At 36.4% G+C, this 14,401-nt stretch overlaps 1 protein-coding gene across 1 annotated transcript in view; it reads left to right on the top strand.

The window, feature by feature from the left end:
- kl-2 (dynein heavy chain 2, axonemal kl-2) overlaps positions 1-14,401 on the top strand; it is a 1,174,416-nt gene that overhangs the window by 97,343 nt on the left and 1,062,672 nt on the right. Inside the window, exon 9 of the mRNA XM_090369487.1 lies at positions 2,216-2,398. Coding sequence (XP_090225613.1) covers positions 2,216-2,398 — 183 coding nt within the window. The remainder of the gene's footprint in view (positions 1-2,215; positions 2,399-14,401) is intronic.

The following is a 14,401-nucleotide window of genomic DNA, read 5'->3' as shown; positions in this document are numbered from 1 at the left end:
TTGAAATCATACAGTTGCTTCATGATATAACTGATAACTACAAATTTGTAATTTATATTTTCAAAACAAATTTATGTAAACATAAATTTTTGCATATCTCTTGATTACTTAATTGCTTATAAAGATAGGGAGGTCATAATGCAATTGTGAGACCACACTAGAAATACTGTGTCCAGGTATGGAGACTACATCTAAAAAAAAAAAGACAGCAAGCGTCTTGAAAGGGTCCAAAGATGGGCAGTGCACCTGGTGACATTGGCAAAAGGGCATCCATGTTATGAAAAACTTTGAATATGTGGGCTGCAGAGCTTGGAAACTTGATTGAGGAATATAAGACTTTGAGAGGTGAAAGTAAAAGTAAAATGAACAAGAGTGGAATTTTCACTGTCATAAATGATAACAGTGATATTAGACGGGATTGCAGGAAGTTTTCTTTTAGCCAATGAGTTGTTAATTATTGGAATAAGTTGCCTTCATGTTGAGACTGACAGCTTGGAAATTCAAAGTCAGCTGGATAGATACTTATGTGGAGAAGGAGTCAAAAAGGTGGTTTATTATTTATTTATTTTTATTTTTTTTTTGCCAGTGCAGTAGGAGGGACCTTAGAAATTCAAACTTGGCAGATGAGTTGAACAGTCACTTAGCAACAATCTTTAGAAATAAATATGTTTTAAACACTGAAGAGGCATCAGCTTATTATAGTTAGTGATATGATTGAAAAATGTTTGTTAGAGAAGTAATTGAAGCAGAGGGAGCATAAGGCCCCAGGGATGAAGGTGGTATACATCCAGTTATGCTGGGAAAAAAAAAATGGTAGCATGTGAGTGTATCAGACCATTAATAATACAAGGGGAGGGTTTAGAAAGTTTGTGAGCTGAGTATTAAAAGGGTTGTGATACAGTGTTAAAAATTTCTGTACTTAAATAAAACACTTCAAATAGTAACCCACCAAGTTTCGTGCAGTTTCATTAATGTCATTTTTTAATTAGTTGTGTGAATGAAGAAAGATAGACAAAATCAGTCACCATGCAGTCATCCAATATTTGGATAAAAAAAGACTTTGCCAAAGGCAATTCATGAGGATGTGGTTACAATATTGGGGCAGGATGCCCTTTCCTATTCTGAGGTTAAGAAGTGGATAGTAGAATTTAAACAAGGGAAAGAGAGCCTCTTAGAAGGTGACCCACACTGTGGAAAACCTGCAACAACCCTCACTCCAGAAGTTATTGGCAGTGTGCATGATTTGGTAATGAGTGAACAATGAGTAACAGTTTGGTACATTGCCAGCATCTTGGGAATCTCATCTGAACATGTATACCACATAATAATAGAGGTTTTTGCTATGAAAAAAGTGTCAGCATCATGGGTCCCACAGCTGTTGACAGTAGATCAATAATGAATAAGAGTTGTCAAGTGAAGTGAACATTTGCATTGTTTTCAATCAGATCCATCAAATTTCCTTGCAAGGTTTGTGACCATGGCTGGAAGAAGAAGAAGAAAGGAGGAAAATTTTGAGGGGAAAATCTGTAGGCAAAGTGGGACGTGAAGAAAAAGTTAAAGTTAAATTGTACAAAGGCAGAGGTTGCCTCGATACATTTTAAAATTTGCTAATTCTGGTGAGAAATTAGAAAATATTTTGCATTCAAGAGAAATGAAAAAGTATCCATAAAAGGCAATACAACAGGACCTTTATTAAATAGAATTTTCTGATTTCTTCAAAAAAAGACAATATGATTGGGGAGACTGTGGACATCTGATTAAATTCATAATTATTAACATTTAACACAGTTAAAATTTATTATTTAAAATAATACTCTACTTTTATTCCATTTTGTTTCAGATGTAAAGATTTCCATCAAATTTTCTTTATCCCTCTTCATCATATTTATGTCCTAACACCATATAAATTAATATGTTTGCTGGATTGTGAAAAATTTGCTTGTTTTTAGAAACTACAACTTGAAAATATTTATTTATTATTATATTCTATACTTTGGATTTTCCACTAATTCTGACTATACCTTCTCTCCTTTAGTGCTGGTTCTACTGTATATATCCAAATTACTCCAGTTCTACTACATATACCTTAGTATTAAATATTAATATGATATATTAGTCCACGAATAATATAAAAAATTTCAGTGAAATATCCTTGTTTACTTTGGTTGTTTGATTATTTTAGAGTATGCTTGAACTGAACATGGAAATTTTTTAGGTAATAGGAAGAGCAATAGATAGACGAGTGACAGATGTATATACAATATTCAGCAAAGAACTAACTGCTGTGAAAGTTGAGCTTGTCAACAAGCAAGTACATTTTACTCATTCCCAACCTCGTTATGGTGGTGAAGCTGTTTGGGCTAATTCTCTGCATCGTAAAATGAAAAATATTGCTAAAGTAAGTTCTTTACAGTTTTAATTTATTCTAATAGAGCTATTATGAGTTTTGCTTTATGAATCAGTTATAATATTTATTTTATAAACTGTGTGCAGTTCAGTTATAATAATGTATCATTAGCATTATACAGCATCAGCCAAGAAAAAAAAATTTCCAAATTTAACTGTTCATTCCCTCCTGTAGTTATCTAGTTCTTCCTTGAATTTACTTCCACTTCCACAACAACAACAGATGGAAGCTTGTTCTAGCAATCAACTACCTGTTGGCCAAAACAAACTTCCACACATCTATTCTGCAACTATCCTTCCTCAACTTGAATTTATGCCCCCTCATGTGTAGTCTCATCAAGCGGAAGAATGACATTAACATTCAGCTTACTCAATTCATTCAAGGCTTTGAACACCTCAATGAGCTCTCCCTGCAGGTGGCTAATCTCGAGACACTGCAATTTGCATAACTGAAGCCTTTCTTGGTAGGAGCATCCTTTTCTTCCCTTCACCAGTCTGGTTGCCCTTCTCTGCACCCATTCCAGCAGATCTACATCCTTCCTAAAGTGAGACCTGTATACAGCACTCAAGATGCGGGCTAACCATGGCCACCTTATAAAAAGAAATAATCACCACCTAATCCCTGCTAGCAAAGTTTCTGTATATCATTGAGAAAAACCAGTGAACTGTCCTGGCAGCATGTCTGCACTGCCCAGAGAATTTCATGTCTGACTGCACAGTTACCCCCAGGTCTTTTTAATTTTCCATTGCTTTGAGTGTAGTACCATACAGTTGGTACGTTACTCTGGAGTTACTGCTATCCATTTGTCAATTACCATTTTTCAGCCCATCTACCTAACTTTACTAGATCCTATTTATTTTATTTACTAGATGAAAGCATAACATTAAGCTTGATATACCTTCATCAAGATTATCATTGATAAATATAGAAAACACTAATGGGTGTCCAACACTGAACCCTAGGGGACTCCACTAATAACATTAGTCTATGAAGAACAGTGTCCAGTAATTACCACTCTCTGTCTTTTCCCACTCAACCATCCCTTTATCCACAGCAGTAACATTGCCCTTAATGTCACACTGTTCAAATTTGTACAGCAGTCTTTGTCTTTTATATGCAATAGTATCAAAAGCTTTCCTGAAATCCAAGTACAGTAAGGCGCCTCCGTAGCCAGGTGGGAAGGAGCAGCAGCAGTGCGTAGCACATGCTTCTTGATTAGACCGGGGTTCGAGCCCGTCACCACCAAATACGGAGGATGCAGAAAGGTCAGGGAATGACCACTGCATATCCAGGAGCAATATGGCCTTAGTTGCTAATGCTCCTAAAAACCAAATAACAAACAAACCAAGTACAGTAGAACGTCAGTTATCTGGAATAATTCAAAGGCTGATCTTTCTTCTTCCTTTTTTTTTTTTTTTTTTTTTTTTTTCCAATTTTATTAACGGTAGTACATTTATAGTGCCAGTTATAGTGATCAGGTTTGCAAATTGAATTTTGATTCTAATAAGCGATCAAGTTCAGTTTACTACCCATTTATTACAGATTGTACAAACAAAAAGCCCAATAAACTGAAAACTTCAAATTGTTTTATGGTTGTGACCTCTAGAATTCTATGTGACCTTCAGAAATGTGCTGTATGAAAATATCACAGAGACTACTGGGTTTTCTTGGAAACTATGAGTGAATTTCAGATTAGCTTAGCTCCAGATTCGGTAAGAATAATATCGGCCCCAAACTGCACAATTTATTATTTTTCTCAATTTTTTATGGTAAAATGTGAATGAAAAGAAAATGCGCAGTTTTAACATTGCAACAAAAAACGGAAATTATTAATAGAATTAGAAAAGGTGAAAATTTAGGAAATCTCTCCAAAGATTTTAATGTGGGGATTTCAACAATTTACATCAAGAAAAATTCCAATGCTATAACAGAATTTGTGTCTATTATGGATAGTGAAGGAGGATCTAGCAGGAAAAAGACAATGTTGAAACCTGAAAATGCTGCTTTAGAGAGGTGCCTCCGTAGCCAGGTGGGAAGGAGGAGCAGCAGCAGCAGTGCATAACACACTCTTCTTGATTAGACCGGGGTTCGAGCCCGTCACCACCAAATATGGAGGATGCGGAAAGGTCAGGGAATGACCACCGCATATCCTCGAGCAATATGGCTTTAGTTGCTAATGCTCCTAAAAAACCAAATAACAATAACAGCTGCTTTAGAGAGTGCACTTTATTTGTGGTTTCTTCAGAAGCAAAGTTTAGGTGAACCAGTGTCTGGCTCAATATTGTGGGAAAAAGCATTGAATTTTAATCAAAAATTAAGAGGCAATGAAGATTTTAAGGCAAGCATAGGTTGGCTGAAAAACTTTAAACCGAGACACATTATACGCCAACTAGATATTCAAGGCGAGAAACTTTCTGAAGACGAATCAGCAGCGATGTCCTTTAAAAGTAAGGTTGCTTCAGTTATATAGCAAATTAAGAGAAAGAAATGTTTATAATGTTGATAAGATGAACTTATTATGGAAAGCATTACTGAGAAAAACCCTAGCCACTAAAAGAGAAATGCCTGCACGGTTTTAAGGTGAGAAAAGAGTGAGTTACAATTGCTGTGTGAAAATGCTACTGGGATGCACAGATTGCCCATGTTCATTATCGGTAAGTCGAAAAAAAACAAGAGCATTTAAACATCTTTCTAATTTTCCTGTTTTGTATAAAAATCATAAAAATGCTAGGATGGATGTTTTTGTTTTCAGAGATTGGTTTATAATTTTTTTTATTTAATTTAATTGTAAGGTAAGATTAAATTTATTTAATCTTACCTTACATTTGATTATCCGAAAAATTTGGCTATCCAGAAGAGGTCTGATGTCAATTATTCCGGTAACTGACACTACTGTATATGATATCAAAATTATTTTTTGCCTCCATTTTCTCTGTGACCACATCATAGTATCCAATCAGGTCGATCAGACAAGATTTCTCTTTAACCCATATATTTCATTTAATTCATTTTACATTACTTTGAGTGCAGCCACGACTCTCTGTGATCTTGTAGTTTTTCTGCTTACATGTAAATGAATACAATATGTAGTATAAAGTCATGTTTTCTTTTATTCTGAAACAAGAACATATGATTTCTTGGCATAAAAGTCATATGTCTGTTGTGAGTCAGAGTAATTTAATCTCATGTGAAAAGACCTAGAAAATAACCCTCACGTCAGTGAACGGATTCCTATTAGATCTTTCACTTTTATATTTGTAGTTAGATTGCAAATGGAAAATGCAGTATTCATATTGTTTTTAATTTTTTTACGTGTTTTTGTATATGTTTAAGTTTCTTTGGTTTTTTTTTTTTTTTTTTTTTTTTTTACCAGAAATTACTTTGAATTTTCAACTTTTCTCTTCAAAAAGGAATTTGAAACGGCCACCTGGTTGGTTCCCACAAGCTATAGTGAGGAAGTTACCACAGATTATCATCATGTTTTGAAGTCATTAGAACATTTTCTTAACACAGCCTTCATTCATTGGTGTCGAGGAGTAGTAAAGGTTTGTTATTTGCCTTGGGTATTGTTATTTATTATTGCTGATAGATAAAAAACCAGTATTTGATTTCAAAAGTATATTGTATTGCTGTCTTAAATTCAGAATATTTTGTGTTTATTCATTGGGTAGTATGGGTTTTGCAGTTGATATTTTGAAGAAATGGTTAAATCCTATTTTTTAATATGAATTGCAAAGCTGAATACTAATTATTTTTTCAGTCTCAAACTCTCAATTTGAATTCAGATTCCCTAACAGTAAACATTATGTGAATTTGAAATTCAAAACAAAGGTAAAAGAAATACGATTAAAAAAAAATAGGCCTAATTTTTTTAAAGAAATACAAACTTGTAATTCCTTCCATTTCATAGTTCTGTGATGTTCACCAGTCATAAGAGAGGAAACAAATGGGCTTGCTATAGTCCTGGAATATTATAATGTGACCATACGTATAAAAGTTGTGAGAGTTTGATATATCAGATGCCCAAATCAGTTGTAATGAAGGTGTAAACTCTTCTTGCTTTGGAGAAATTGTGGGCTGTATTATATTGTTTAGAATAGTAGTAGTAGTGGTGGTGGTGGTGGTGGTAGTAGTAATAATGGAGGCATGCAAAGCAAGCATATAAGCTTATGTAGCATCAGCCAAAAAAAAAAAAAAACATTTCACACACTCATTGCCACTAAACGTTTATCCAGTTCCTCCTTGAATTTATTTAAGCTTTCATCTTCCACAACCACAGATGGAAGTTTGTTCCAGCAATCAACTACCCACTGTCATTCTATGTCAAGTGGCTTAGGGGTCCCTGCTTGACCATATTCAATTCTGTTGAAACTTGTTGTGGATGTTTAAACAGGTTTCACATAAAGCTGTGCAAAATTTCATTTCAAAATATAGTATGCTTGAGGCACCAGCACCTTTTTTGTAGAGGTCACTTGTGTTATGCAGAATAAATCACAACAAATTTTCAAAGTTTTAAGTGTTACTGTTGCATAACGGTGAGAGGTAGTGCTCTGAAACTTGTTATACCAAGTTTTCTTCCATTTCATAGTTCTGTGATGTTCACCAGTCATAATAGAGGAAACAAATGGGCTTGCTATAGTCTTGGAATTATAATGTGACCATACGTATAAAAGTTGTGAGAGTTTGATATATCAGATGCCCAAAGTAGTTAACTTTTAGCAAAGAATGCAAAACTAGTTAACTTTTGGCAAAGAATGCAAAACTTTTGGTGTCCAGGTTCAAAAACCTTCACATTTTTTATAATGCAGTCTAAAACTGGCACTAAAAATTTGTCACAACAAATTTAAGCAAGACTTTTGAAAGTCATAACTTTGAAATAAAAACCTTTGGTACCTTCTTCTTTGGACATTTCACTTACCAACTGCATGAATTCAGCTGAACTAAATATCAGCTCTTATGCTTGTTTTCTGGCTAAGATATTTTCCTTCAAAGATTGACTCAAAATTTGAAAGTCAAATTTGACCTATCTTAAGGGGCAAATATCTTAACGTGGGATACCTTCAATTCTCTCATTTTTGCCACCACTGGAAAGAGCAGAGTTTCAGCTACAAGGATCCTGGTTAATCTGTTTTGTGTATTTTCACTTAAGGCCTTAAAATTAATCATACAAAAAATGTATAAATTTGAACCATGCTGTTATTAATGCATTTTATCTTTATGCTGAACAGTTTGTTTATTTTGTTCCTCTATTTTTTATTGTTTGACTGTAATAAATTTAATTAAGTTTTCATTGCTTGCAGAAACGTCCACTTATTGCATGAAAGCCATGGAATCAGAAGATTTTTCTAGAGATAAGCTGTACTCATGCACCATCAGTCATATGGATAATTCTAAATGTCATGTGCTATCCTATACATGCAAAACTGGGTTAAAATTATTTAAAGAATTTGAATTTGAAGAACAACAGCTGATAGGTCGAAGCTGTGGATTAAAACTGAATTCAGTTTGAATTCAGTTTTAATTCACATCATGAAGAAGACACAATTTGCCTACATGAAGCCTTGCTTTTGACAAAATTTGAATTTTTGCAGCGTTCATGTTGCAGTCCTTTCCAGAAGAAAAATCATAAGGTGAAAAAAAGTTTACAACCAATTGATTTGTCATGGTACACTACTTGAAAGACCTAACAAAGGTAGACATAAATCCAGGCCAGAAGCTGTGCCCATCATGCCGAAAAGAGCCTAACAGCCAAAAAGAAGCAACATGGGTCCTTGAGTTTTTCACAGACATTCTCTCAGATATGCCAGACAAGCTGTACTTTCTACTTGGGAGTCTAAAACGCTGATGAAACTGATATTTGAGTGACACTCAAGTCAAATGGACCCAATTTCGGCGAAGTCCGGACGGTCTGTGGCTGCCAAATCCTCTGCTTGCATCTTCACGATGGTGGGACTGTTAGTAATAATGGGTATAACCTCCATGCACAAGTACATGGTGGGTGACCACCCAGGTGTGAACCAACGTCAGCAGGGGTCGAGGTGTGGCACCCACACCACATGGAGGAATGCCGCCCCTCTATGTTACCAGGCAGTACTAGGTGGTAGATGACTCTCATCAACCGGTGCAATACCACCACTTTGCTTTTTGGAGGCTTGAAGTGGTGGAACCCATGTTTAGTCTCTAGAGCTAAGTTCCGGTCAAGTCCTCCCTATCTCTTCCATCATGCAGTATGATTGATGCCTTTTGAGATTATGATGAACATTGTGGCAAGATCCAATATTCCTTACATTAGGTTTTACAATCTAAAATGGTGTTTGCAGGCCGGCCGCTAGTTAGTACACCGGACCGAACCTATTGGTAACTCTCTAGGAGGCTTCCAGATCAGCTAGTGTATAATCTGCTACCTCTACTCTGCCAGGTAGTGACCGGAGAGAGTCCGAGTAGTGTATATGCGGGGAGCATTGTCGAGGCCACGTTATGTCAAGGATTTGGGTATATTCTTACCATGTGTACGCCATATCCAAATATTTCATTACTTCATACAGCATGTCCCACCCACTTTTTCTTACTATTGATTACACCATGAATTGTCAAACTAATAGAGCAAGCTTACCTGCGAAAAGATCTAAACCTCCCAAGCACTTCTTAATTCATTTCGCAAATATACGTTGTCTCAGTTCTAATCTCAACGATGTCCATTAACACTTGCAGTCTGCCAAACCCCATGTACTTTTTCTGACAGAATCTCAGTTATCGGTTGATTAAACTACTGCTTATCTCAGAGGCCTAAATTATTTGTTGTATGCTTCCTTTCGCCTCAAATGTGGTACTTGTGCATATGTCTGTTCTGATATTTCCTGTCAGAGACTTGGCAATTTGGAATCTCCTCTCTTTGATCTTCTCTGGCTTAAAATCTCTCTACCTCATTGTGTCAAATTCATCTGTTGTCTCTACTGTTCTCCCAACTCCACTAATCACTTGGAGCTCTTTGACTTCCTCTCTTTGCAACTTGACTTTCTCCAGTTTAACTTTCCTAACAGTGAGGTAATTTTCCTTGATGATTTTAATTATTCACAACTCCAGCTGACTTCCGTTTCCTAGTCACACCGACCCAGCTGGTCGAGATGCTGAGGCTTTTGCAATTACTAATGACCTTGCACAGATTGTTCATTTACCTACATGAATACCGGACAATCCTAATCATACAGCCAATACACTTGATCTTTTTCTCACAAACAACCCTTCTAAGTATACGGTCAAAGTGAGAGGTCCTTTAAGCGCTTCAGATCACAACTTGGTGATTATCTCTTCTCCAGTGGAACCTTTATCTCATGGCTATTCCCAACCTTGTGTTGTTTGGCATTACAAGAATGCAAAATGGGATGACCTGCGAGACTTCTTTTCTTGTTTTCCTTGGTCGGATTACTGTTTCAAAACTTCTGATGTCAACGTTTGCTCAGATCGTGTCAGTGAAATTATTCTTGCAGGAATGGAATCCTTTATCCCACACTCCACTTTAAAATCTTGTCCTTTATCTAAACCTTGGTTTTCCAATAAATGTGCTAAGGCTGTTCAAGAGAAGAATGTTGCATATCCTAATTGGCTTGTTTCTAATTCTCCAGTTTCATTTTCTGTGTACACCAAAGCTCGCAACAATTGTAAAGCAGTTATTAATCAAACCAAACTAGAATTTTAACTGGCTAAGAGTAGAAAACTTGCTTCTTGCCCTAATGGTAGTCGAGCATTCTGGTCTCTTGCCAAAGCTATTGGCAGCAACTTTTGCCCATCTCTGCTCCCACCTCTGTCCAAACCAGATGGTTCTGTTTTCACTTCAGCCAAGGATAATGCTGACCTGCCAGCATCCCATTTTTCTTCCAATTCATGTATTAATGATCTTGGTAAAACAACTCCCACCATTCCCAACACGCTCCATTCAATGCCCCCCATGGTCTTCCGTCAAAAGGATGTCAGAAGGATTTTGACGAATCTTGATGGTAAGAAAGCTCCAGATCCCGATGGTATTTCTCCACTTGTTCTCAAAACCTATGCTCCTGAACTTACTCCTATTCTTTGCCGCCTTTTTTCACTTTCTTATTCCAAGGGTGTTTTTCCTTCTGCTTGGAAATTTGCTCATATCCAGCCAGTTCCTAAAAAGGGTGACAAATCCCTTCCATCCAATTATCATCCCATTCCAATTACTTCTACTCTTTCTAAAGTAATGGAGAAATCAATTAACCACCAAATTTTAAACTACCTAGAAACCTTCCGTCTGATCAACGATCGCCAGTGTGGATTCCGCCAGTGCCGATCCACTGGTGATATTCTGGCTTATGTTACCCATTTATGGACTAATTCAATGGAAAGGTTCGGTGAAACACAAGTAGTTGCTCTTGACATCTCAAAGGCTTTCGATTGTGTTTGGAATAAAGGTCTTCTAAACAAGCTTCCATCTTATGGTTTGCCAACTGTTTTTAGAAATTGGTTATCCAGTTTTCTCTCTGATCGCCCACTGAGGGTGATGGTAGATGGCTATCTGTCTTCTAACTTCTCCACTAATGTCAGTGTCCCCCCAAGTTTCAGTCCCCCCAAGTCCCCCCTTTTCTCCTCTTGTATATTAATGACCTTCTTCCATTGACTGGAAATCCTATTCATAGTCTGAATACGTGCCATAGTTTTGCTGATGATAGCACATTGCATTCCACTTTCCATTTTGAGAAACCTTGTCCTGCTCAATCAGCTTCAACTTCTCGAAAATCTGCTACCAATTCCTTAAATGCCGATCTTCAGGTAATTCTCTAGTAGGGCAAAGACAACTTAGTTGATTTCAACCCTTCTAAAACTCAGTCTTGTCTTATATCTCGCAAAAAGGATTCTTCTGCTCCTATACTTATCTTTAGTAACACTCCGATTTCTAGGCAAAATGATATATTTCTTTTGGGGATTACCCCGACTTCTAATCTCTCTTGGCACAAGCACATTACAAATATTGCTTCCTCTGCGTCTTAAAAACTTGGTTTTTTCTTTCACTGTCGTCGTTAATTTTCTTCCAAGCAGCTGCTCACTCTGTATAAATCGCAAATCCGCTCTGCCATGGAATATTGGTCCCACATCTGGAGTGGTGCCCCCAAAACCTCTCTCTCTGGCTTCTCAATTCCATTCAGAAGAGGGCAGTTAGGTTAGTTAATGATTCATCTTTAACAAAGTTTCTCCACTCACTGTGTCATAGACGTACTGTTTCTGCTGCATGCCTCTTCTACAGATACTTCCATGGGCACTGTTCTTCTGAATTGGCTTCTATAATTCCAGCTCTCTCTTCCAAAACAGTCCGAACACGTGCCGCCACCAGCCAATATCTATTTGCTGTCCAACTCCAAACTCACAGAACCAACTTTTCATCTTCCTCGTTTATTCATTCAACTGCTGTTTTCTGGAACAACTTTCCTTCATACGTATTTCCTGAAAATTACAGTCTTGAGAAGTTCAAGTCCAGTGTCAACAAATATCTTCTTTCATCTTCTCAACTTCCAACCCAAGCATGGTACTAAGGACATAGGTTCTAATACCTCTTGTATTTGGGGTTTACATAAAGAAAAAAAAACACAAAAAAAAACAAGAACATCAACTTCATCTGGATCAGACCATGATGACAAAATGCATGTGACTGAAAGCTTGAACACAAGTTTGATGGCTATTGGTATTTCTCCTCTGAAATTTCAGTGAGTAGCTAAGAGAGACTCACAAGGCTATGCCAAAGGGAAGGCAAGTCAAGTACAAGGTGTAATTGCCAGAAAATTGCATCTATTGGTGACTTGGATCCAAATGACATCATGGAGTCAAGTGCAAGTCATCAGTGTGGAAATTGCTTAGATTACAGTGAGCTGCTGAAAGAATTGAAAGAAAAGTCAATGGTATCAAGTCATTCAGAAATACTTCAAATATTAACACTAGCTCGAGTTATTTGGTCCATAAAGAAAACAATGAAAGAGTTTAGTGTCTCAGAAAGAATGGTCAAGAAAGCTAGAAAACTTAGAGCAGAAGAAGGAATCATGGCCATACCTGGTAAAAAGCAAGGAAAAAAGCTTTCTGAACAAGTAAAGCTAAAGGAGATGGAATTTTTTGAAGATGATGAATTTAGTTGGATATGCCCTGGAAAGAAATATTACATTTCCATTAGAAATGCAGATGGAATAAAAATGCAAAAGCGACTACTACTCAGCAACTTGAAGGAAATGTTTATAACTTATCAAGATAGAAATGGATATGACATTGGATTTTCTAAATTTTGTGAACTTCAACCCAAGTGGTGTGTCACAGTTGGTGCACCAGGAACACATTCTATATGTGTATGCACAATCCCTCAAAATGTCAAGTTAATGCTAGCAGCATTAACTTGACATTGACATGTTGAATGTGATTACAAGGTTCTCATTGGTAAAACAGTCTGCGAGTCAAAAGATTGTATGCTTCCTCAGTGTGAAAAATGTCCAGGAATAGATGAATTAAAAGAGTTTCTAGAGAATATTTTTGAAAACAATGAACCAAAAGATATTGAATTCAAGCAATGGATACACATTGACAGAGATACACTGGACACAAAGCAATTAACAACAGAAGATTTTATTGAAGATTTGAGTACAAAGATATTTAACCTTTCCTATTATCACTATATTGCTAAACATCAAAGCTACTATTTGAAGTCAATAAAGGAAAGCCTAATGACAGGAGAATTAGTCATCTTGATGGATTTTGCAGAAAATTATTTGTTGTGCAAGATGCAGTTCAAGGGTTCCACTGGGAGAATAGCCAGGCTACATTGCATCCATTTGTCATTTATTACAAGGACGTTGAACTTCCGAATATAAGTTTCTGCATAATCAGTGACTGCCTTCGACATGACACAACTGCAGTGCATGTTTTTCTAACCAACTTAATTCAATATTTGAAGAGTTTCATGACAAAAATCATTTACTACTTTGGTGATGGTTATGTAGTTCAATACAAGAATTTCAGAATTTTATTAACTTGTGTCATCATCAGAAGGATTTTGAAATCAGTGCTGAAAGAAATTTCTTTGGCACTAGCCATGGCAAGTCACCATGTGATGGAATTGGTGGAACAATAAAATGATTGGCAGCACATGAAAGTCATCAACGCCCAATTGGAAAACCAAATCCTGACACCAAGAAACATGTTTGAATTTTTTTTTGTGACAAGCATGTGACTGGAATAAAATTAAAGAGGAAATTGAGCAAGTAAGGCCATTTCAAGAGAAAAGATTCATAGACGGTCATACTATTGCTGGAACAAGAGAAAATCATCACTTCATTCCTGTTGATGCAAGACAGATTTGTGTTTGCAGAGTATCAAATGACACACCATCATCATTTGTAGATCAGTTCATGTATGTCAGACTAGTGAAACCAATATTCAATATGTGCCAATTGTTAATTTACAACCTGGCCAATACATTGCCTGTATTTATGACAATAATCGGTGGAGGGGTAAATTTCATGCATCCTCATGGAGCACCTCACTCATTTCACTGGTCTGCCAGACAATATGTCTGCTGGATTCCTGAACAACAAATTATTGCCAGTCTTCAAGCTCCAAAATGGGATGACAATATAGCTTGCCTGAAATAGTAATATCAACCATCAATGAAAAATTCCAGTCCATTATGAAGCTGTGATTCAATATCTTTACACTCACTTGCTTAGTTCATATTATATTGAGTTTTAAATAAATTTTGTTGCAGTTATAACTTATTTAAAGCTTAGAAACCAATAGAACATCATCTTTATGCTTGGAATCCTGAATAAAGACCACGTTTCAAGCTTGGGAACTTGCACTAAAGAAACCTATACAATTTCTTTTCTTGCCATTTGCATTACCATTGAAAAATACAGATGTTTTTGTGCATGGCAATATATTCTTTCTCCTTAAACCAAAGGGCAGATTAATTGCAGAAAATTTCACTCTTGTAAATGCAATAGT

This window comes from Mastigoproctus giganteus, chromosome 1, assembly GCF_048544385.1.
Source record: "Mastigoproctus giganteus isolate SK-2022 chromosome 1, ASM4854438v1, whole genome shotgun sequence".
Taxonomy (NCBI): domain Eukaryota; kingdom Metazoa; phylum Arthropoda; class Arachnida; order Uropygi; family Thelyphonidae; genus Mastigoproctus; species Mastigoproctus giganteus.
The sequence above is the reverse complement of the archived record's forward strand: the minus strand, read 5'-3'. Positions and strand labels throughout refer to the sequence as shown.